The following is a 26,150-nucleotide window of genomic DNA, read 5'->3' on the forward strand; positions in this document are numbered from 1 at the left end:
AACAGAAGGTACAAAGAAGTAGTTTAACTATAAAATTAGCATCTGCCGATGGCATTTTACTTAAGATTCCATGCTATTGAAAAAAGAAGAAAGGATAGGGTTCTATTATTTGAAACATATTCACTCTTAAAGTAAGCTAATATTTTTTCTATAATCACTGAGTTTATATATCTATAAACCACTGATTCTCATGAGAGCATTTTATCGATTTATTGGGTTTATGAAACACTTATTCACAAATGAAAGTAAACTTTAAAAAAACAGGAGGGAGGATTCTTCTCTCTTGTTGAAAATAAAGGGGTGATAATTTAGCCTGAAAGTTGTAGCTATAGCCTCACAGGACTTCTATGTCAATATTAAGGGGAAAACAATCTGTCTGTAAGAAACTGGCTTTTCCTCTAGTACAGAAGAAACATATTATTTGTTTTCTTTAAAAAAAAATACTTAAAACAAATCTACAGTATTCAAAATCAAATCAAAACTTAAGTTGAAACCTAAATTTTTCAAAAATATTTCAACCCTAACAAACAGTGCTCAATATTAGGCATTGTACCAAAGTTTTAACCATTGTGTTTGGTTAAATTGAAGTGTTGTAAGGCTTGTACAATGAAAAGTAGGTTTGCTGGACAGCTGATCATTAATTTATATGGAAGGAGACAAGCAGGATGAGCAATTTGTCAGTAACTGTCATCATCTACCAATTAATATAGTTATTACATACTCATACTCATATATATGCTTATATACTGTATAATTATTTCATGCTTTTGCTTATATATACTGTGTGACAAAATAAATAAATAAATAAATAAAATAAACATTGTATAGTTACATACTAAGTCTCTCTCTCTCTACCTCCCTCCCCCTCTCTCTCTCAAAGTTTGCAATCAAATTGTAAATAAACTTATCTCTTGCTTTAAAGGCATTTACTTCAAACATCAGTATTATCCATTTCCTAGTTGCACGCAGGAAAGCAAAGATATTATCTTTCCTTTGTGTTAGCCAAATATGTACTTTATAAAGAATTATTGATGAAATAAGTAATAAGATGTTATAATGGCTATTTCCTATAACTCATCACTATTATTTATTTATTTATTTTATTTATTATTTATTATTTATTAATCATATTTATATACCGCCCTATCTCCCGAAGGACTCAGGGCGGTTCACAGGCATTTAAAAACATATAAATATAAATACAGAATAAAAACAATTAAGAAACTTATTTTAAAGCCCGTTAATTAAAATATACAAATAAAACCCAATTAAAACCCATGAATTTAAAACCTAGCTCAGTCCTGCACAATTAAATAAGTATGTTTTAAGCCCGCGGCGGAAGGTCCGAAGGTCCGGAAGCTGGCGGAGTCCGGGGGGAAGTTCGTTCCAAAGGGTGGGAGCCCCCACAGAGAAGGCCCTTGCCCTGGGCGTCGCCAGACGACATTGCCTCGCTGACGGCACCCTGAGGAGACCCTCTCTGTGAGAGCGCACGGGTCGGTGAGAGGTATTCGGTAGCAGTAGGCGGTCCCGTAAGTAACCCGGCCCAATGCCATGGAGCGCTTTAAAGGTGGTCACCAAGACCTTGAAGCGCACCCGGAAGGCCACAGGTAGCCAGTGCAGTCTGCGCAGGATGGGTGTTATACGGGAGCCACGAGGGGCTCCATCTATCACCCGCGCAGCCGCGTTCTGGACTAACTGCAGCCTCCGGATGCCCTTCAAGGGAAGCCCCATGTAGAGAGCATTGCAGTAATCCAGGCGAGACGTCACGAGTGCGTGAGTGACCGTGCATAGGGCATCCCGGTCCAGAAAGGGGCGCAACTGGCGTACCAGGCGAACCTGGTAGAACGCTCTCCTGGAGACGGCCGTCAAATGGTCTTCTAGAGACAGCCGTTCGTCCAGGAGGACGCCTAAGTTGCGGACCCTTTCCATCGGGGCCAATGACTCGCCACCGATGGTCAGCCGCGGATTAAGCTGACTGTACCGGGATGCCGGCATCCACAACCACTCTGTCTTGGCGGGATTGAGCTTGAGCCTGTTTCTCCCCATCCAGACCCGTACGGCCTCCAGACACCGGGACAGCACTTCGATAGCTTCGTTGGGGTGGTCCGGTGTAGAAAAGTACAGCTGGGTGTCATCCGCATACAGCTGATACTTCACACCGAAACCACTGATGATCTCACCCAGCGGCTTCATGTAGATGTTAAACAGGAGGGGCGAGAGAATCGACCCCTGCGGCACCCCACAAGTGAGGCGCCTCGGAGTCGACCTCTGCCCCCCTGTCAACACCGACTGCGACCGGTCGGAGAGATAGGAGGAGAACCACCGATAAACGGTGCCTCCCACTCCCAATCCCTCCAACCGGCGCAGCAGGATACCATGGTCGATGGTATCGAAAGCCGCTGAGAGGTCTAATAGGACCAGGGCAGAGGAGCAACCCCTATCCCTGGCCCTCCAGAGATATTAGACCTTGGAGTTTTCATGTCAAATGATCTAAGTGCCAAAGCCCACTGCAATTACATAGCAAAAAAGGCTCTAAGAGTTGTAAACCTAATCTTGCATAGCTTCTTTTCCAAAAACACTACACTACTAACCAGAGCATATAAAACATTTGCTAGACCAATTCTAGAATACAGCTCGCCTGTTTGGAACCCTCACCATATCTCTGACATCAATACAATTGAACGTGTCCAGAAATATTTTACAAAAAGAGTTCTCCATTCCTCTGTAAACAACAAAATACCTTACCCCACCAGACTTGAAATCCTGGGCTTGGAAAACTTGGAACTCTGTCACCTTCGACAAGACCTAAGTTTAACCCATAGAATCATCTATTGTAATGTCCCTCCTGTTAAAGACTACTTCAGCTTTAATTGCAATAATACTAGAGCAACTAATAGATTTAAACTTAATGTCAACTGCTTTAATCTAGATTGCAGAAAATATGACTTCTGTAACAGAATCATCAGTGCTTGGAATACTTTACCTGACTCTGTGGTCTCTTCTCATAATCCTAAAAGCTTTAACCAAAAACTTTCTACTATTGACCTCACCCCATTCCTAAGAGGACCATAAGGGGCGTGCATAAGCGCACAAACGTGCCTACCGTTCTTGTCCTATTGTTTTTCTTTTCTTCTTCATATATATATATATATATATATATATATATATATATATATATATATATATATATATATATATATATATATATATATATATATTTGTTTTCTGAGGTTTTCACGGGTGTTTGTATATAGGTCTTTGGTTGTTGGGTTTTCTCCGTGTAAAATTGGAAGTGTCTTGGCGACGTTTGACGAAGTCTCATTCGTCATCTTCAGGCTTCAACCGTGCTTCTGGGAGCAATGTGTGATCAGCTGTTTCTTCCTTTTAACTGCTAGTGGGGTTTGAACTGATTGGGTGGGAGCTTGGCTGTGCTCTGATTGGATGGGGGTTTTTCTGTGCTCTGATTGGCTGGGGGTGTGTCCTGTGTTGGTGGGGGCTTGGTTGTGCTCAGTCTAATCTGTGCTGCAGGGGGATTTGAGCTGGTGAGCTGCACTGCTGCTGTTTGGCTTCGTGGTCGTGCTACATCTTCGTAGTGGGTGTCAGTCTGCTGCATGTATGGATTGGAGGGGTTTGAAGTGGCTAATGTTGCAGCTGCGGTCTGGCTTCTGGTCCTTGGTCGTGCTTCCTGATCAGTGTGGGTTTGGGTGTGCTTTCTGGGTGGATGTGTGGTGGTGACATCCTGTGTGGACCTCGTGAGTGTGGGTCTTCCTAACACGAGGAATGACACCAGACCCACACTCACGAGGTCACACAGGATGTCACCACCACACATCCACCCAGAAAGCACACCCAAACCCACACTGATCAGGAAGCACGACCAAGGACCAGAAGCCAGACCGCAGCTGCAACATTAGCCACTTCAAACCCCTCCAATCCATACATGCAGCAGACGGACACCCACTACGAAGATGTAGCACGACCACGGCCAAACAGCAGCAGTGCAGCTCACCAGCTCAAATCCCCTGCAGCACAGATTAGACTGAGCACAACCAAGCCCCCACCAACACAGGACACACCCCAGCCAATCAGAGCACAGAAAACCCCATCCAATCAGAGCACAGCCAAGCTCCCACCCAATCAGTTCAAACCCCACTAGCAGTTAAAAGGAAGAAACAGCTGCGATCACACATTGCTCCCAGAAGCACGAAGCTGAAGCCTGAAGATGACGAATGAGACTTCAAACGCCGCCAAGACACTCCCAATTTTACACAGGAGAAAACCCGAACAAACAAAGACCTATATATATATATATATATATATATATATATATATATATATATATATATGCTTATACCTTTATATACTATATAACCTTTCTGTATGATACTTACATATATTGTTGTGACAAAATAAATAAATAAATAAAAATAAATAATAGATAAGAAGTCAGGTTTTTTAAACTGTATTAATATGAAAACGCAACCGGGTAGGAAGATGCACATATCGTCCTACATCAGAGTCCATAAGTTCTGATGAACATTTAGAAATAAAACAATTTTATAGAGTCCCATCATATGATGATTCCCCACCACCACCACTTATATTATTTGGCCCCAGTTAATCATTAGAAGTAAAAAGTTGCATAGGAATTATAACTCTGCTTCCTCACCAACGTTTGAAAACCAAGTTCGCTTTCCCCACTCTAGCTTTTACTGACAAAAGTTTGCATTTCATCTGGTGTTGTCAGGCATTAGGCCATCTGTTAAACTGTCAGTTATGCTCTTTTCCTACCACCACACATTCATTCAGTCCAGTTCAGAAGCAATCTTCTGAATGCAGGTTTGCTGACATGCTACATTCTCACGCTTTGCATGGAGAATACATCTTGGAAGCTTTTGGGAATAGTATAATGAGCTTCCATTTCAGAGCGTCTCAGAATAGCACAATGGTAAACTGAAGAATTGTCTGCTATTTCTTTTCTTCCGGAAGAAAAGGAAATTGTTTGTTCATTCACACAACACTGGAAACCCTGTGAGAATGGGAAACTTCAAGATTGAAGCAGCGTGATAGCTATTTGGCTGACATTCTCAAAATTCAGCTTTTGGCTAGGTGAAGCTAAACAAGGATTGGATAAACGTGTTCCACAGACCCAAGCTAAATGCATAAGGGATATACAGATGGTGAAACAAAATGGAGAAACTGTGACTTAGATTTAAACTGCACTGGGAATTATTTGCAAATGATACAGATGGTGCTGTAGCAGAATTCATAGAGAATCTGTCTGAGTTTGGCAAGAAAACAGATTCTTAACCCTCTTTCTTTTTAAAACTCAGATCACAAAGAATGCTGTCTAAGAGTTCACAAAAGTCTGTTTAAAAGTAAATAATACAAAGCATTTATTTGTTTAAAAAAATCTTCTCCGACGGAAGCAAAAACAAGTTTGTATATATAAATATTACCATATCAAGCACTGCTCTCTATTTTTTTTTAATAAGAAACCATTGCTGCTGGCTGTTTAGTATTCTGTTGTAATGAAATTTTGAACTCATTCCCTTAAATCTGAAAATCGCACAGCATGTGCCTGGTTCATTGAAGTAATGCTTACGCATTGACACAAGCTTTAAGTGGCATCAACAGACAATTCAGAAAGATGCCAAAAGTGCTTTCTACCTATTTCAGGAGGGAAATGTTTTAATAAATGATCTGGAACAAGCCATTAGCAATTCAAACTATTAACCAAATGGAAATGCCCTTATAAACACTTTCACGGTTTTAGTTTCTTTCTGGAAAAGCAAGAACAATTTGCAAAGCCACAAAGTATTTTATCAATTGTATTCACATCGATTTTTTTTTTCAAAGGGTCCAACTATCCAATTATCTTTATTTTCTATTGTTTTTAACCCTAAATTTCTGTTCTAAACTATATTAATATTTAAATTTTATAAATGAGAATGCGGGCTCTGAAATAAAAAACCAGCAAGAAATTAATTCAATTAGAACAATTATCTATTAGAATTGTGCAAAGATCATGGATAATATGTGAATTGAATTATGCATACAATAGCATCTTTTCTTGAACTCATGCAATGACCTTTTTATCCCCTTCAAGAAAATATGCATGTGATTTACTGTAAGGTGTTCCAGAGACAAGGTACATCACATTTTACTTACAAATTTAGATTGATCCTCAGCCTTATATATTCATATATACATGAATTTATATGTTTATGTATATAAATTACATATTTATAGTGTTTTTAAACTGTTATTATACTATTGAGTTATAATAACAGTTTAAAAACACTATATATCAAGCCAGCCAATATTTCCAATATTCTTACCACCAGTTCATCATGTGTGTGCATTCTGCGCATGTTACCGGCCTTCTGTGCATGTGCTTTGCTCGCTCGCGCACCTTCCATGCATGTGCCTAGCCTCAAAAACATGCCTAAATGGGATGGCATAGAGATGGGGAGGGTAGGCGGGTGGGTTGGCCCACCCGTGATAACTGCTACTGGTTCGCCTGAACCCATACGAACCTGCGGAATTCCACCTCTGTATCAAGCCCAAAACAAGCCCAAACAGCATAATTTAAAATTAATCCCAAACCAAGAAAACTAGAACTATGCTTGTGGCCTGTCTTAGATAAGCTGTTGAGTAAATATGGAAAAAAGTTGATCTTAAGAAAGGAATTCCTCTATGAATGTTCAATTGTTTAGATATATTCAGTCCAAGTAATTCTGGGATTTATCCATCTGAATGTGTATTTGGTCCAGAAAAACATTGAAACTTAAATTTCAATTTAAGGGGGATTATTTAATGTAGGTTGTCTTTGATTTATGCCACAGTTGGGACAGGAAGCTCTAACACTAAGCAATGCAGTCATTAAGTGAGTCGCACTGATTTTATGATTTTTTTTCCTGCGGTTGTTAAGAAATCATCAGGATTGTTATGCAAATCTAGTGTCTTACTTTGCTTGTCAGAAGCAGCCTGGGAAAGTTGCAAATGGCAATCATGTGACTCCGGAATGCTGCAACCGTTGTAAATACATGTCATTTCCCAAGCATCCAAATTTTGATCATGTGGGGATGCTGTTATAGTTGTAAGTACAAGGACTAGTCATAAGTCCCTTTTTCAGTGCCACTGTAACTTTGAATGATTGTTAATGATTGTTTATTAGTTGCGTACAATTTCCCTGTTACATTTTGTATCAACAGAGTAGCCAACTGCTTTTATTATTATTATTATTTAAAATATATTATTTTTATTGATCATTTCCATCTGTCCTATTATTAAAATGAAGTGAAAATGCCGTTATTTTACTACAATTGTGTTATCTATTATTCACAAATTACTTGAGATAGTAGATACCTAAGCCAGTTTAAATCACTGAAAGAACTGGAATATTCCAGATTGTCAGAGGGTAGGACTTTTTCTGAATTTGTTATATATGAGATTTTCCCAATATCATAAACTCAAGGAAGCTTAAAGCATTCCAAATCCCGGTCCTTACCTGAAAGGAAATGTGTGGAAAACCTTGGGAAATGACAGAAAGAAATATTCTACAGGAAACAGGCAAGAGGAGGAGGAGCCTCCAGGGCTTAACAGAAAAAGAACCGTAGGAATTTGCCATAATTTATCAAGTAGTTAAAAGTGATAATGAAAAATTGCATTTTCAGACCTGCAAAATTCTGTTAGGTCAGGCCTGAGCCCAACGATAATAGAGTGAAATCCAATGAAGTCCAGTCCTTTGTTTGCATATACCAAATGGGTAGAATATTGCTAATCTGAGGTTATAACCTTCCAATTTAGAGATATCCTAAGAAATGTAGCTAAGGATGTAGCTACCCTGAATCTTTCCCCGCATCTCCAATCCAGCTCAAAACTGTATATAGTATCTTAATCTGGGCCTCTGTCTTGGAAAACTCTACATTGTTAAAACTTCTATCCACAAAGTCCCCAGGTCGCTTTTCCCTCACACTTCTCATTAAAGTAAAATTAGCCTGTCTGATTTACCCCAAAGGACTGACATCAATCTTACAAGTCTCCTACTTCCTTTCAAAGAAATTTCAAGAATGGACTCCAATTTTCAAGGAGCCCCACTATCCAATAAAGATCTGGCCGCTGTGGTTTGATGATGAAATAAGATATGAACTAGGACCACAGTTTTAATAATGGCATAAATAGACTGGCATAAATAGTTGATTTTAAATTGGGGTTTTAGAGATTTTAAACATTTGTAAATTTTTTAAATTATCGGCCATTTATTAATAGTTTCTTTTAATTTCTTTTAATTGTATATACTCTGTATTTTATTTTGGCTGTACACCGCCCTGAGTCCTTCGGGAGAAGGGCGGTATAAAAATCTAATAAAATAAATAAATAAAATAAATAAAATAAATAAATAATAATAGAAATTATTTTCAATTGGTTAATACAAACCAGTTGCAATTACTGCTAATATTTACATACTTAAGAATTTGGAGATTGTCATCCTTGTTCTGTACCTCACACCAGCCCCAATGTGATCCCAGTTCCACCCAGTTAACTGTTTCAAGGAAATTAGGAAATGCCACTCTTGTCCATTTCAAGCCATTCATATTCTGACATCACTTATATTATATGAGCCCCAATGTTGTTCCTTCAGTTCATATAATCCTACTCTTCTAATATATTATATTTTCCCCACACCCTTCCAACTTATTTTGTTTGTAATTTTGTTTAGGAATTTTTTTCCCCAAGAAATAAATCTGGAAATAAATGTGTTATTTTTCTTCTAATTATAGAAGAATGATGTAAGTTCAAGTACTAAGTACTTACAACTACTGAAGAAAAAAGCAACTTAAAAAAAAGGTTTCCACAATCTCTTCATTTTTCTACTTTTAATGCAAAGGTAAAATGCATTTTAAGGAAGCATTCATATGATGTGAAACATAATGTGATTTTCTAAGAAGCGCTTTTCCATTTTACTATGTTAAACAGCAGTCAATGGGAAATGCATCTGATATTCTCAAATAATATATTTTTACCATTTAAAAGAATAAAATTTAGACTTCCAAAGCCAATAATAATTTTGATGCATTGGCAATACCTTGTGGCGTAATCGCATAAGAGCTTGAAATGATCTGAGGTCATGTCCTTCTTTTACTGGCCATCCTTTTGCACTCAATAAAATGTATCCAAGAGAAGAAACAATTGTCCACCACATCAACATATTTTCAATATTTTCTTCCTAAAGGAGAAAGAAAATTTGTTATTGCCAGAATCACGTATTAGAAATAAACAAATAATTATTTTAAGTTGAATGACACATCTTATATTGAATAAATATTAACCAATTATACAATCACTAAGAAAAATAGAATTAGGATCTAATATAAGAGGTTTACACCTACATATAATATTACATATCTTCTAATTGATTTTCAGAATGTAAATCTTATAACAACTAGAAAAATTAAACCAGTGTAATCACCAGAAACTAATGAACCAACCAAAAAAGACATGAACAATATAGAAAATATTCAAGGGACCAAAAAGGTAGATAACAGCATAACTTCTTTTGTTTATAATCATATCATTTTGTAGTAGTTTTCTCCATTATTACTGATAGAATATTTAGTAAAGAATATAAGAAATTTTCCTGTCAGAAAAACTGCTCCTCTGAAGCTCAACAGAAAGCTCATCTATGGGAGAAAAATGAATTTTCTAAGGAATCAATGGTAATGGATAAGATTTAAAGGGCCAAAGTTCCTTTTCTTTCCAGGAAAGAGTTTATATATTTTAACTTCTTTTTTTTCCCTTTTAAAATAGTATTTATTGAAATTTCAACCTATTAAAAAACACAGTACAAAAAATACAACACAGAAAAAGACATAGCAAAAATTTTCCACTAATGACAGCTTTTCTGTATTGGTATCTCTATCATAACAAACATATTTACAAAAGTTCTAATTTTGTATATCTCTATCTTAAATTACATCCTTATTTGAATTATAATAACTCTATTCATAATTCAGTTTCATATCCTATATTTCATCAACAATTTTAACTTCTACATCAGTGATCACCAACTGGTGGTCTGTGAACCACCGGTGGTCCGCAGGAAAATTTTGGTGGTCCACAGAAAAATTATTTACATTTTTTAATATTGCACTAAAAACTATTTATCTTTTTTAAAAAATTCATATTAATGGTCCGCGGGATTTAAAATTATGAATTCAGTGGTCCCTGAGGTCTGAAAGGTTGATGACCCCTGCTCTACATAGTATGTTTAACAGATTATCCCTTATGTTTTACGTCTACTCTCAAGCCAGGAATACCATCTGTTAAAATATATTTTAACTTCTTATTAGATGGGGTCCTAGTATAAGTAGCTTCCTTAAGGGCTTCAGTATGATAATAAAGTGGATTATCATATTGATAAAAAAAGGTGAGATAGGCCAAAGCAGAGAAGCTGGTGTCAAAAAGAGAGGAGGAAATCTGACTCTCAACTGTAGACCAAAATATTGGAATTACCAGTAATAATTGAATTTAAAAAACCCAACCAACCCACACATTTGTTGGAATACTATGTTAATGGTGGAGTGAGTCGGGCATTGCATATATTCCCTGAGTAGAAAGGCAATCTGTAGCTAGGTATAAGAGCAATTGGCTCTGGCTGCCCAATAATAGCTATTTTCTGTACCAACCAATATCCTAAGTGAGAATATAATTCAGTGCTAAGCAGAATCTTTACACTCTACATAGATACTTGTATTCTAAATAGTTAGCTAAGGTAATTAATTTTCATTAAAACGATAGTTATTTCCTTGGCTTCCTAATTCCAAACACTTCTTAGTGAGCCTTATATCCCCTCATTTATGCTTCCACTTTACTGTATCTCCATCTCATATTCCAGTCAACTGTTCAGTTTTATTTTATACAATATTTAAACGCGTGTGGAATCCTAAGTCTGACAAAAATAGAGAAAGAAGTTGGTACTTTTCAGTTCAGTAACTAAACTCCAGATGTCAAGACGTTTAGCTCTTTGTGCCTGGTACCTTTGCATCAGTATAGAATTATACCAATTTAAAATAAATACCTTAGCTGTCTGTCTCTTTATGTATTTTTAGTGCTTGTATTAAGCAAAAGGTATGAATCAGTATCATGCTGAAAGTATTCAGTAGATATAAAGTCATTACCATTTCAAGCTGCCTACTTACTTCCTTTGATATACTGCCTATCGGTATTATTATTCCAGTCGCAGAAAAATCTTATTAGGATTGTGCATTATACCTTGAACTAATATGCAACTTGTGCCTGCTTGGTAGGCATGCATTTTTCCTTCAACACCCTTCTCTTTCTACTTAGCACAAGCTGGGAACTAATAGCAAGGGTTCATTCAAATGGTGTAAGGGAAATCATAAACTTAAAGAAATAATTCACATGGCAGATACTGAATGCTGCTATGGCCTTGGTTTCCATTTATGCATATAATTACAGTAATAAATGTAGATATCCACCCACCATATACTGTACAGAGACTCTTGGCTTCAACTTGATTTCTGTTAGCAAGGTTTCTTGACAAGAAAATTGAGGTAACATTTGGCTGAAATGTTTGTTAAACTTCGTGGTTTAAGCAATTAAACTAGGTAGTCTACTAAACATCGACTGATTGATGCTACTATTTTGTCTAGTGGTAAAAATTCATGAATTTATTTCTCTAAAATATTGCAGATTGATTTATATTGGATTCTATAATAAGTTCAAAATTCTATCCAGTTAGACATGTTGTATAGCAATATGTGGATTTATTATGATAGCTAGTGAAAAATACAAAGCATCAGTTTCCAAATATTATGTGGGACTTGACCCCAGATCAAACTGATTTCTGCATCTAGCTGAATCTAACTTAACAAAAACTCAAATTAATAGTAATGTACTGTAAGTATAATAATCACATGCCAGTATGCTTATTATTTAGGTGTTTTTCAATTAACTTTATATAAATAATCATGCCTAATACAATCCTTTTCATGAATAAAACAATATTATGCAAATAAGAAAGTTATAATTTTCCTAGGCAAGAATAAACAGATTGCCTAGAGCATACTCCACAATTTAATATAAAAATGGTTGGGTTTAATAGAATATGCACTGAAATTCTTATTTATCAATGCATGTTTGATGCAACCTAAAACGACCTCATTCTTTCAGGCCCAGTTTCTGATCTATAAAATGGGTATATTAATGATAGTCCTCCAAGTTTGAAGAAAGATAATTGCTATATAATAGCTTTGCATATTAAGAAATTCTGTAGAAACCTAGCAGAACATATCTGTCCAACTAGGGTGCAGGATGTTAATGCAAGTCTGTTATGCAAATCACTTTATACATATCTATAGGATCAAGACATAAAATGGATTTTACATACTACTAGATAGCTTATTTTCTGGAATGGCAAAAACAAAATTTCATTTCATTTAATGGCATTTACTTCATTTAATATGTTTCATTTTGAGGAACAACTGAAAAAAGGAAGCAAGGAAAATAGCTGCTTTTAATTTAAAATTCACTTACTAAGTTTAGTAGTCCTTTTAATTAAAAGGTGCTTGATGTGAGCCTTTACAACATTGAATAAAGACAATTCTTTGCATAAATAATTGGCAGCTAAGTCTCTTAATAATAAAAATGTTGGTTTCCAGTATACTCATATGCCATTGATACAGTTTAAATTATTTCTGTCTTTCTCTCTCAGTATGCAAAGATTATATTGTTTTGATTGAGAACAGTGATTAGAGTCAATATACCGGTATTTATTTTAATTTTAATAGGCTAGCTGAAATTATTTGCACCTTAATTAATTATGTTCAGGCTGTTTGATAATTGCATTAGAAAAAAATAAGGCTAAATATAATAATAAAGCAAATATATTTTTCTGTAAATATACAGAGAAAAACACCCTTGTTCTCATCTCTGAAATGTTGAGATGAATGTTAACAAAAGGATACCTATTTAGATAAATATATAAAAGATCATGTATTCAAATAGCCTTTCAGCTATACAGCATTCCAGTACATCTATCCAATGTAGATTTACAAAGATACAAAATAATTGTAAAAATCTTAAATTCTCAAACAGTAAAATGCGAAGTTTTCACTTTAAAAGTTTGGTTCAGACCTTATAAGGTGGCCATCTGTAAAAGTCTGGTTTCTGTATCTTTTATTTTTCTTTGTTTAATTGCTTTAATTAGAAAAAAGAAGAAAAGGGTTAAAAACATCTGAGAAACAAGAGAATATTATATCTCAGGAAGCTCACAATAGTGTGACTAGGAGTTGTTTCAAATGGAACAAATGGAAATAGACTGATATGTAGCTTCAATTTCAAGTTTCTGAGATACGAGATAAAATCTCTTATACATTTTCTCACAAAAAAATTGCTAAAGGTTGATCTTGTTCAACATTGGACTACAATGTGGAAATGCTATAGGCTACAAATACAACAGCTAGAAAGTTATCTTGGAATCTTTATCCACTAAAAGAAGCTGCACATACCAGATTCCTCTGGAGAGAAAAGAAGATTGCGGCTGAATTTTTCTCAGCTCTCAAAGCACCCTCAGTAATATGAGTGTATTGCTTCTCCAAACACATAATCCAAATACTGAAAATAAGAAACTGTTCTGTTTTGTATCTTTTGGGAGTCCAGCTGAATTCCTTCCTTCCTTCCATCCTTCCTTCCTTCCTTCCTTCCTTCCTTCCTTCCTTCCTTCCTTCCTTCCTTCCTTCTTTCATTCATTCTTTCTTTCTTTCTTTTTTTCTTTCTTTCTTTCTTTCGTTCTTTCTGCTTTTTTTAACCAATCAATCAATTAGAATAGAGCTGGAAGGGACCTTGGAGGTCTTCTAGTCCAACCCCCTGCTCAAGCAGGGGACCCTACACCATATCAGATAGATAGCTGACCAGTCTTTTCTTAAAAACCTCCTGTGATGAAGCACCAACAACTTCTGAAGGCAAGCTGTTCCACTGGTTAATTGTCCTCACTGTTAGAAAGTTTCTCCTTAATTCCAGGTTGCTTATCTCCTTGATTCGTTTTCATCCATTGTTTCTTGTCTTGTCTCTGAAAAATAAGTTGACCCCCTTTTCTTTGTGGCAGCGCCTCAAATACTGGTATATTGTTATCATGTCATCCCCAATCTTCTTTTCTCTGGACTGGTCATACCCAATTCCTGCAACCGTTCTTCATATGTTTTGGTCTCCAGACCCTTAATCATATTAGTTGTTCTTAATCATATTAGTTGCCGAAGAAGCCCACCATCAAGGAACTGAATGACTACAGACCAGTTGCTCTAACATCTGTAGTCATGAAAACCTTTGAAAGGCTAGTGCTTTCCTACCTGAAAACCATCACGAATCCGCTCTTAGACCCCTTGCAATCTGCATACCGAGCAAATAGATCAACAGATGATGCTGTTAATATGGCTCTGCACTACATCCTACAACATCTTGAGTCTCCAAAGACCTATGCAAGGGTCCTTTTTGTAGACTTTAGTTCAGCATTCAATACCATCATTCCAGACATTCTTCTAACTAAGCTAAACCAGCTACAGGTACCGGAACAGACTTGTAAGTGGATCACAAGCTTCCTAACAAACAGGAAGCAGCAGGTGAAGCTAAGCAAGATCACATCAAATACCTGTACAATTAGCACAGGGGCCCCCCAAGGCTGTGTGGTCTCCCCACTTCTCTTCTCTCTGTATACCAATGACTGCATCTCCAATGATCCATTTGTTAAGCTACTGAAGTTCGCAGATGACACAACAGTGATTGGTCTCATTCGAGACAATGACGAATCCGCATATAGACGAGAGGTCGAACGACTAGCCTTGTGGTGCAACCAAAACAATCTGGAACTGAACACACTCAAAACCGTAGAAATGGTGGTAGACTTTAGGAAAAACCCTTCCATACTTCCACCTCTCACAATACTTGACAACACAGTATCAACAGTAGAAACCTTCAAATTTCTGGGTTCTATCATATCGCAAGATCTCAAATGGACAGCTAACATCAAAACATCATTAAAAAGGACAACAAAGAATGTTCTTTCTGCCAACTCAGTAAGCTCAAACTGCCCAAGGAGCTGCTGATCCAATTCTACAGAGGAATTATTGAGTCTGTCATTTGCACCTCTATAACTGTCTGGTTCGGTTCTGCAACCCAACAAGAAAAACACAGACTTCAGAGGATAATTAGAACTGCAGAAAAAATAATTGCTACCAACTTGCCTTCCATTGAGGACCTGTATACTGCACGAATCAAGAAGAGGGCCGTGAAAATATTTGCAGATCACTCGCATCCTGGACATAAACTGTTTCAACTCCTACCCTCAAAACGACGCTATAGAGCACTGCACACCAGAACAACTAGACACAAGAACAGTTTTTTCCCGAAGGCCATCACTCTGCTAAACAAATAATTCCCTCAACACTGTCAGACTATTTACTGAATCTGCACTACTATTAATCGTTTCATAGTTCCCATCACCAATCTCTTTCCACTTATGACTGTATGACTATAACTTGTTGCTGGCAATCCTTATGATTTATATTGATATATTGATCATCAATTGTGTTGTAAATGTTGTACCTTGATGAACGTATCTTTTCTTTTATGTACACTGAGAGCATATGCACCAAGACAAATTCCTTGTGTGTCCAATCACACTTGGCCAATAAAATTCTATTCTATTCTATTCTCTACTAAACAAATAATTCCCTCAACACTGTTAAACTATTCACATTAGGCTGCATTACTATTGCTATTGGTCTTTTCATCGTTCCTGTCACCCATCTCCTCCCACTTGTGACTGCATGACTGTAACTTTATTGCTTGTATCCTTATGATTTATATTGATATTGATTATTTCCTAGTATGATTCAATTGCTTATTGTACCATATGACTGTCACTGGGTGTTATGCCTTGTGATTCTTGACGAGTGTATATTGTCTTTTTATGTGCACTGAGAGCATATGCACCAAGACAAATTCCTTGTGTGTCCAATCACACTTGGCCAATAAAGAATTCTATTCTATTCTATTCTATTCTATTCTATTCTATTCTATTCTATTCTATTCTATTCTATTCTTTGCACTTTTTTCAAAGTCTCAACATCTATTTTTGTAATAGATATACACATCTATGTAATGTGATGACCAAAACTGGATGTAGTATTCCAGGTGTGGCCTTACTAAGGCTTTATAAAGGGTTACTAATAATTCATGTGATTTTAATTCTATGCCTCTGTTTATACAACCAAGGACTGTATTATCTTTTTTTTAGTTGCTGCTGCAAACTGCTGACTCATGTTGTCTCCATTTTGACGTTTTCCGTATTCTAATCTACAGTATTCTTTATTTTATTTTTAGCAACATATCTTTCTTACCAATCCACAAGTCTATGTCTAAAATTCATTCAATCTAAAATTCAACAAACTTCAATGTTTTTCAATTGCTTGGGACATTAAGTATCAGTTCTTAATTTAATACAGAGCAAGAAATCCTGCCTCCTCCTCTCCTAGTCTGGGATAATCTGAGACTGTCCAGGAAAAGTGGCTAGTATAATTAGATATTATTAATAAATTATTAGTTATTACTAATTGTATCTAATTATGCATACTTAGAGTAGTAATTGGCTGGATTTTTTCCCCTTCTCCAAAGAAGCTGTAATTGCAATATCCGCACAAATCAAACAATCTGGCAAGATGATTATATTGCTCCTACTGCTACTCATAATTCTAACTCTGAGGAGAAGTGTGGTTTTATTAAAGTCAGGAAGAAAGCCTTAAGATCAGCTGCCATAAATTAATGTTGTCATGTCTCTTAAAGTTCCATCTCAAAAGATAGGGCAAATTAGGAGAGTAAAGGATTTTAAAATGAGGGGGGGGGAGAAAAAGAGAGGGAAAAAAATAAGAAAATAATGAAATGGGATAAAAGAAGATAGGAGTAGTTGATGAAAAGGAAAACATGTTTTATAGAGTTAGAATTATAATTGAATCGAAGGAAGATTTATAAGTATAGATGAATTTTAGCAAGTTCAATATATGAGACTGTAATACTTTGAATGTTTTTAATTGTAATAATGGAATTTAGCTAAAGCACCTGAAATTATAGAAGGTTTTTAATTATGGATTTAAAAAAACAATGGGGAAATAGAAATAGAAATGAATGATTTGAATGTTATATGTGTAAAATTGTATGAACATGAATATTTGTGATTTGAAAAGAAAAATTACTTAGAATGATAAAAGAATTGAAGTAAGACTTATAAATGAAATGTAGTAAATGCAACATTGGAATATTGGAAATGTTTTTAATTGCCAAATATGGAACTTAGCTAAAATATTTGAAATTATATTATATTGTGAAGCATTGCTTATATTCTAGGAGCAATGAAGAAGCACGAAGCAGTAAACACCAGCCTGAAGATGACGAATGAGACTTAGTCAAAATGTCGGCAAGACACTTCCAATTTTATGTGGGAGAAAACCCGAACAACCAAAGACCTACATACAAACATCCGTGAAAACCTCAGAAAACATGTATGTATGTATGTATGTATGTATGTATGTATGTACGTATGTATGTATGTGTTCTGTTTCCCTCCCCCAATACTCCCAACAAAGAGTCAGTCAAAGGCCTTCTTTTCTAATTTAATTACATAGATAAATGTTCTGGCCACATCTACCCATGGGCCTGCCAAGTCTCTGGAGATAACTAGGAAATTATAGATAAGGCCAGAGTTACTGACGAATATATTCTTCCCTCCATTGATACAGTTTGCCCGCGCAAATTTTTGTCCAAGACAAAAATCCAGGAAGTTCCGCCTCCTGCTTTTATAGAATAGAATAGAACAGAATAGAATTTTTTTTATTGGCCAAGTGTGATTGGACACACAAGGAATTTGTCTTGGTGCATATGCTCTCAGTGTACATAAAAGAAAAGATACGTTCATCAAGGTACAACACACTGCATGACTCATTCTTTGGCTTTGTCCCAACGCCTCCTCTGCTGCGCGCGCCGGTCACGTCTGCGCAGTCTTGCATCAAGCCAAAACTCTTCTTGGGGCATTGCCAAATCAGAAGAAGGCCCGGGAGAATCAGGCCTTGCCGGCCCCTCCTCCTCCCTTTGGGTGGGTGCCAGGGAGGGAGAGGGCCCAGGAGAAGCAGGCCTTGCCAGGTCTTCTCCCTCACTTTCTGAATCATCCGAGTCCAGGAGTCCAAGTCCAGGAACCTGGGTCACAACAGTATGTATCTCTCTCTCTCTCTCTCTCTCTCTCTCTCTCTCTCTCTCTCTCTCTGTGTGTGTGTGTGTGTGTGTGTGTGTGTGTGTGTAGGTCTTCGGTTATTCGGGTTTTCTCCCATGTAAAATTGGAAGTGTCTTGGCGACGTTTCGATGAAATCCCATTCATAAATGTAAACAACAAATCATCATTAGGCTAGGTGCTTAGAGCTTCGTATTTCTAGGAGAAATGTAAGATCGCAGCTGTTTCTTCCTTTTAACTGCTAGTGGGGGTTTGAACTGATTGGTTGGGAGCTTGGCTGTGTTCTGATTGGGTGGAGGTGTGTTCTGATTGGTTGGGGGTTTGGCTGTGCTCTAATTGGATGGTGGGGTTGGCTGTGCTCTGATTGGCTGGGTGTGTGTTCTGTTGGGGGGGGGCTTGGTTGTGCTCAGATTGGTTTGAGATGCAGGGGGATTTGAATTGGTTAGTTGCATTGCTGTTGTTTAGCTTCGCGTTCGTGGTCGTGCTACATCTTCATGGTTGTCGTGCTTCATTATCAGTGTGAGTTTGAGTTTGCTTTCTGTATGGATGTGTGGTGGTGACATGCTGTGTGGCACTCGTGAGTGTGGGTCTTGCATCAGTCTTCATGTTAGGGACTCGTTTGTCAATAAGGGCGGGTTTCCAAATGGCTGGTAGGCGGGAGGTATCATCTCGTTTATTCATGCTGTGTGGGCGTTTTTCTATCTCAATGGCTTCTCTGATTATTCTGTTGTTAAAATATTCAGTTTTGGCGATAGTTCAGTTTTGGCGATAGTAATTTTATGTCCTGTGGCTTTAAGGTGTTGGACCAGGGAAGAAGTTGGTTCCTCTTTTTTGATTGAGTTATGCTTCTGGGACGCACGAAGCACGAAGCTGAAGCCTGAAGATGACGAATGAGACTTCGTCGAAACATCGCCAAGACACTTCCAATTTTACATGGGAGAAAACCCAAACAACCAAAGACCTACATATGTATGTATGTATGTATGTATGTATGTATGTATGTATGTATATATATCAGCCAAGTGGCTCTGGGTGCTTACAGTTCTAACACTATTTTAAAGTTATTAAATACAATAAAACAATAAAAACCTTATATTCATATTGATATTGATTGTTTCCTGATTGCTTATTTGTACCCTATGATTATCATTGAGTGTTGTATCATTAAGTGTTAAATTTGTACCCTATGACCATCATTAAGTGTTGTAAGTGTTGTACCTTTATGAAGGTATCTTTTCCTTTATGTACACTGAGAGCATATGCACCAAGACAAATTCCTTGTGTGTCCAATCACACTTGGCCAATAAAAATTCTATTCTATTCTATTCTATTCTATTCTATTCTATTCTATTCTATTCTATTCTATTCTATTCTATTCTAAAAACATCCACAAATTACACACAGCAACCAAGATAGTTAGCCAAGTAACAATATATCCAAGAAACAGGTCCTTCAACACATTCCATCCTCAGGCCCAAGTACATACCCGGTTTCACCAAAATAAGACATCCCCTCATAATAAGCCCAATCGGGCTTTTGAGCGCATGGAAATAAGGCCAAGCGCTTATTTCAGGGTTCAAAAAAATATAAGACAGGGTCTTATTTTCAGGGAAACATGGTAACCAAATTTTTAAAGTCTTATGAAAGGCCAACAAGACTGAGGCCATTCTAATCACTGAAAGGACATTATTCCACAAAACAGGGGCTACAGCAGAAAAGGATTGTCTTGTAATTCCCACTAGCCAATACTTTTTGGATGCCCACTCTGTTGGATCGAATTGGATGGATAGAGACTCTTGGAAAAAGATGGTCCCTAGGTAACCTAGTCCCAAGCCATGAACGGCTTTAAAGGTGACAACCAGCACATTGCATCCAGAAACACACTGCTAGTCAGTGCAGCTCATGTAGTAGTGCATGTGGCATCATTCTGCACCAACTGAAGTTATGAATCCTCTTCAAGGGCAACTCCATATAGCATACATTGCAGTAATCTAAGCAAGAGTTTTCAGGCGTGCTGGCTGGTGGTAAACAGGGCTTCCACTCCAAGAGAGGATACAATTGGCACACCACCCAAAGGTGTGCAAATGTTCTCCTAGCCTGCCGTTTTGAGTCTAGGAGGAACCCCAGATTGCACACTCAGTCTGTCTGGAGGCAGTGCCACCATATCCATAGCTATAGATGGAAGACCCCTGTCTCTGGAAGGTCCAATCAGCCAGTGGTTATTTTTTGTTATTGTAACTGCTGGTTTCCTTTGAACCAACTTTTTCAATCTGTTCTCTGGCCTCTTCATCAGCTTCTCTTTTGTTTGGGACTGTGGCTTCTACAGCTTTTTTTTTTTAATGGGTTGGTCAACCTAGAGAATACGAAGCTTGAAATTAACCAGTTCATGCCTGGCTTTGCATGTGCAATTGAAATGGCTTTGCTCTCATACTTCGTTTGCAAATAATTATCTTTGGTGGTTATTGCTTCAAGAACATTTCTCAAAATCACTTCCTTTTGTCCCCTTCTTAGGGTAGAGTTCAATTCCCATCCCCAATCCCTAAATCTCCTTCTCAGATTTCAGCTCTTCAACAGCATTTACCAACTGGCTACATCTTCGCTACGCAAATTGGATGACAATAATTGGCAGCCAAAAGAAAAAAAAAGGACAGAAAATGCAATGCATGGAATAGCCAAGCATTTGCTGTGATGGTGGGAGATTCCTTTCATGTGCTGGTTGGCACTGGGTGGGACTGGAATTCTAGCTGACAGAACTGCCAATTTCAGTCCTTACAATGTGGCATGAGAAAATTGTGTGGAGGAGGCAGCAAGATATAGAGCACAATGTTTTTCTGCTGACTCTAGAATCATGTACAGTAAGGCAAAGCATCTATATGGATGTGGCCAATGAAAGAGTTGTAAAATGTTATGGGCCTTGCTAGCTCTGCTAAAGAATTACCAACAGTGATAAAGTAAAGGGGAAACACTACCTTTTTTCTGATGATTATATTCAAGTGGAATGAAGAATAAATAGGTCATGTCCTTCTAGATGCATGGGGAAGTGGAGAGGAAATTAAAAAAAAAACACAGAGGGGATGAGGTGAGCCAATAGTAACTACCATCTCATTTGTTAACCATCAGTTTACTTAGGGATTATCTGACCAATGGAGATAAGGTCTTCCCTGGAACACAAAGGAAGGTTGGTTTTTTAATTGTTCTCTAAATCATAGATGTTTTTCTTCACTCATTACAATGTCCCTATTAGTTTATAGAACTTCTTTCTTACTGTAAAGCCATTAGAAACTTTAAAGAGACACTAGGCATCCATGCATGTAATGTAATAGTAAACTCTTTCATATTTGATGCAGGCAGCTCAATATGGATAACATCAATATAATGAAGAGTTCTAAGAAACATAATGGAATTTATTCTGTCTCAAGATATACTATGGATATCTAATCTTGGAACCTGAACATTAAATCAAATTATAAAGTGGAATATTCATGGAATAGGTCAGGCAATATCTTTTGAACTTTGTATTTTCTTAGGTGTGAAATGTTAGCATTAAAAAAACACAAATTTAATCATTAGATAAGTTCTTAGAGCAGCTGATTTATCAAGAATTTATTTCCAAGAAAAAAATATATTATATTCTGGTATAGATTTGATACACTGTTGATAAGATTGTATTTTCTAGAATAACATCTTCTGTTCATCATATTTGTCATCTAACACAATTAAGGTAGATCAACATCTACTTTAGAATGTAGATTCAAGTAACCCTACATATAATTATAAGTATCTTGTTTCTTGCTGCTTAAATTGATTCAGAAACAGATATAAAACCAAGAGACCAAAGGGCATAGCATATCTAGAAAATTCTGTTTTGGTTTAGCTCAGTCATCTGTATGTTCAGTTTACATAATTTATCTTTGCCATATTTCCACAAGAAAGGAAAAATATTATAGAAAAAGTAAATGACTACGTTTGTTAGCAACCGGAAACCTTTTATGGACTTTTTGCTAAAAATCATAAAAAATGAACTTGTGATTTATGGATTCAATGATTAGAAAGGGTAAGCAATAGAAAGAAGAGAGTCATAAGAGAATCTAGAGAGAGAATAAAATGTAAATGTATTTATAACTGCTGTAAAGATTAGTAACTATATCATTGTATCTTTATTTTCTTTTTCTTCCTTCCTTTTTTCTTTCATTTTCTTCAATGAAAATTTATCATTGTTACTTTTCTTTATATTTTCCCCTTAAATCTGCATTATTTTTACCCTATAAAAATGTTTGTGATAAAATAATTTAAAAAAGAAAGGAAAATATAATAAATACATTTGATAGGGAACAGTAGCAAATAACATTATATTTTTTATTAATTGTAAAAAAAAATGAAAGTTCTATTGTAACAGGTTTAACATTAACCTTTCTTTCCCATAAAGACAACTCATATTCTGTTTGTTGACTAAAGTATTTTTGTCTTAATCACAAAGTATTTCTATCTTATAGCTATCATTTCCCTTCTGTACTAGTGCAGGGAGAAAGGAAATTATTATATTTCCAGGCCTCTGATTCCATTGCATTTTACCTTATTAAGCATTTAATATGAACATTAAAGAACTTTCAAGTTAGGACTAAGTTTGCCTAAAGTCCCAAAGGTCTGGTTACTACAATTGCTATTTGTAGCTCTAGGAAAAACATTATTTTACATTCTATCAGTCATACTAAATGTTCATTAAATTTAATGCATGCTTTATTTTCAAGATGATCATTTCTTCCTTTAAAAGTGATTGAAAGGGAGTTCAGTTAATCCTGAAACAATATCTAATTTTTATTACATCTTTGATGTGTATACCATGGCTGGCATATTAATGCTACTTTTCCTTAAGGATGTGGGTCTTAATAAAAAAGTTATTCTGATTAGATTAGTGAGCTGCCTAATTCAATTTATTTCTATTCATTTCTTGGAGTACTGCACAATACTATAATTTAGGACTATATGCTGAACCAAAATGTTTCCTTGGCCCTGAGCAAACAACGGATGCATTCCGGGTAATATTATTATCATGGAAAACAGAACAGAATGGATAAGGTAAAGGTTCCCCTCGCACGTATGTGCTAGTTGTTCCCAACTTAGGGGGTGGTGCTTATCTCCATTTCAAAGCCAAAGAGCCAGCACTGTCCGAAGATGTCTCCGTGGTCATCTGGCCGGCATGACTATATACCAAAGGCACACGGAACGCTGTTACCTTCCCACCGAAGGTGGTCCCTATTTTCCTATTTGCATTTTTTACGTGCTTTCAAACTGCTAGGTTGGCAGAAGCTGGGACAAGTAATGGGAGCTCACCCCGTTACACGGCACTCGGGATTCGAACTGCTGAACTGCCAACCTTTCTATCAACAAGCTCACCATCTTATCCACTGAGCCACCATGTCCCACACAGAATGGATATGGTACACTAAACAGCAGATATCCTTAAAGTGTCCTCCATAAAAGTTCTTCTATCTTCAGAAAGACTCTGGAAACACAGCACACCTTTACAAAGATAGCACAGCATTCGGAAAGGAACCATGTGTAGGAAGCATTTGCAGAGAATATGGGTTCAAAATAGCAGGGGGCAGGGAAGACGGTGAAGCATTTCTGCTTGGGTCTTGGTGACTGAACATAAAAAACAAAAAATTGGTTCAGGGAACCAAGAGAGAAGGCAGCTGGATGAACAAATGTTGTTGATGCTTACTGGGGTGACTGAGAATCCCCAGGATGTGGCCACCAACTTCAGAGTCACATGGTTCTGGGGTTGCTTGCCATTCTGCAAGACAGGGTGCAGGTGGCCAAAAGGCAGAGATGGGGGGAGATAGGTAGGTGTGGAATTGGAGGTACTCCTTACCTAAATGAGGTTTGAAGAGGAAAGGGACTGTGCCTGAAATGACTTGAATTGGGGTGGGAATTCACTTAATGATTCATGGTTGTCATTAATGACTAAAATGAGGAATGCCAGGATCGCTGCTGTGATTCGGTGTAGTCATCTTACTTTATGACTTAATTGTGGCCTTAAGTTGAAGATTACCTGTACCATTGTATACTAAGTAAAATTAAAAACAAACTGTGCAATGCAATTTATTTATTTCTATGGCATAATGCAGACCAACATTATAAAGAAAAAATAGAAATCATTTTAATCACTATTCAACATGAGCATCCTATTCTAGAACAGTAATAAATGATTATATGTAATATCATTCCGTACAGAATCTTTGTTTATTATGTTGAATGTTTATTATATATTAATAAGAATCTTTGGGAGTTGGATGGTGTAAAAATTTGAGAAATAAATAATTAAATATTAATCTGTGATACGTATGAAAAAAGTAACATACTGTAAACAACAATCCTACTATATTATTGAGAATAAAGGTATATTCCAAATCCCGAAAGTGCTTTGTCAAAAGGATGATGGGCATGATGGAAGAATTACTTCTGACAGGATGGGGGTGGGTGGGTTGGAAGGATCATATTATTTGCTCCATTGACCCCACCATCCTCCCAGAACCGATGAAGTTTCTTGGATAAGAAGCAAAACATCGTCTTCTTCCTCGAGAGAAAAAACAGTCCAGTTGACTTTAGAAAAAGCACCTCTGAGACAACTATGACCTGGATCAGGGGTCTCCAACCTTGGCAACTTTAAGAGTTGTGGATTTCAACTCCCAGAATTCCTCAGCCAGCAAAGCTGGCTGAGGAACTCTGGGAGCTGAAGTCCACAAGTCTTAAAGTTGCCAAGGTTGGAGACCCCTGACCTGGATGACTGAGAATCTCCACAGACATATATTCCAACTCATTCAGCCATTAAAAGCACCAACTTCCATAAATGATAAAAAGGAAGCAGCAGATTACAAAATCAAAAGGCTACTTCATTTAGCTCACCCTCAAGCTTCCAAAGACATAGAGAATGCATCTGCTGAACAAACATTCAGATGTGGTGTGGTTGAGTTTAGTTGTTCAATTTATTCTAGGTCCTGCCAGATTCCAAAATGATTGTAAAATAAGTCTAAACAAAATACAAAGAATACAACATAATAACAAAAGAACAGGAAAGTGAGTAAAGAAGAGATGGTGGGTTTATAGGTATAATTAAGTATCAGTTTGCTGATGAATTAAGCTCACCATTTATTTCCATCCATAATATTAAAAACAAACATACAAGGCTAAAACATCAATTAATTTAAGTGAAGCAATGATTTCACCCAAATTCTTTAGTTTTGTGATTAAACTAAACTTAGTTTAGTAATCATTTTAGACTTAAAATGATGGTAATAACAGCAGATCTAACTCTTCACATTTCACTGTTACGATATAATTTCAAAGCTTTTTTTTTTCAATGCTCTAAGGAGACAAAGATGATAAAAGTATTACACTTCAGAGGCCTCAAAGAGTTCTTTTTAAAAAATAGAATTGACTTTTGTCTGTTGATCTCATTTGCCCTTATAACTCTACAGCTCATTTTTATGAAACTCTAGTATTTACCAACAACAATACTTGTTGTCAAGACCACTAGATAAAATCAATTTAGTCACACTCTAGGAGTTGCCTTTTCTTCCTATTCTAAACTGAGTTTCTTTTTGATACTTACTGTATATAAGTGATAGGATTTGCAGTGATGCAAATTAAAAAACTAGCTAGTTTTTACATCATTTTAATGTTAATTTGACGGGTTCATATTTGGTAAACATTCTGACATTTCCATAATTTCTTTTTTCTGTTGAAAGGGCAGGCTCTGATAGCAGCATTTTTCATACTTGTGAGGATCTAATTATATCTGGTTTATTCAAGGGATATTTAGCTTTAATTTTCAGTTATATTACCAAAAGTA

The 26,150-nt window shown here is 36.6% G+C and overlaps 1 protein-coding gene across 1 annotated transcript in view; it reads right to left on the reverse strand.

Annotated features, from left to right (window-relative positions):
- Positions 1–26,150, reverse strand: part of FSTL5 (follistatin like 5) — a 473,869-nt gene that overhangs the window by 407,598 nt on the left and 40,121 nt on the right. Inside the window, exon 2 of the mRNA XM_058193148.1 lies at positions 9,092–9,232. Coding sequence (XP_058049131.1) covers positions 9,092–9,214 — 123 coding nt within the window. The 5' untranslated portion in view covers positions 9,215–9,232. The remainder of the gene's footprint in view (positions 1–9,091; positions 9,233–26,150) is intronic.

Source organism: Ahaetulla prasina, chromosome 8 (assembly GCF_028640845.1).
Source record: "Ahaetulla prasina isolate Xishuangbanna chromosome 8, ASM2864084v1, whole genome shotgun sequence".
NCBI classification, from domain to species: domain Eukaryota; kingdom Metazoa; phylum Chordata; class Lepidosauria; order Squamata; family Colubridae; genus Ahaetulla; species Ahaetulla prasina.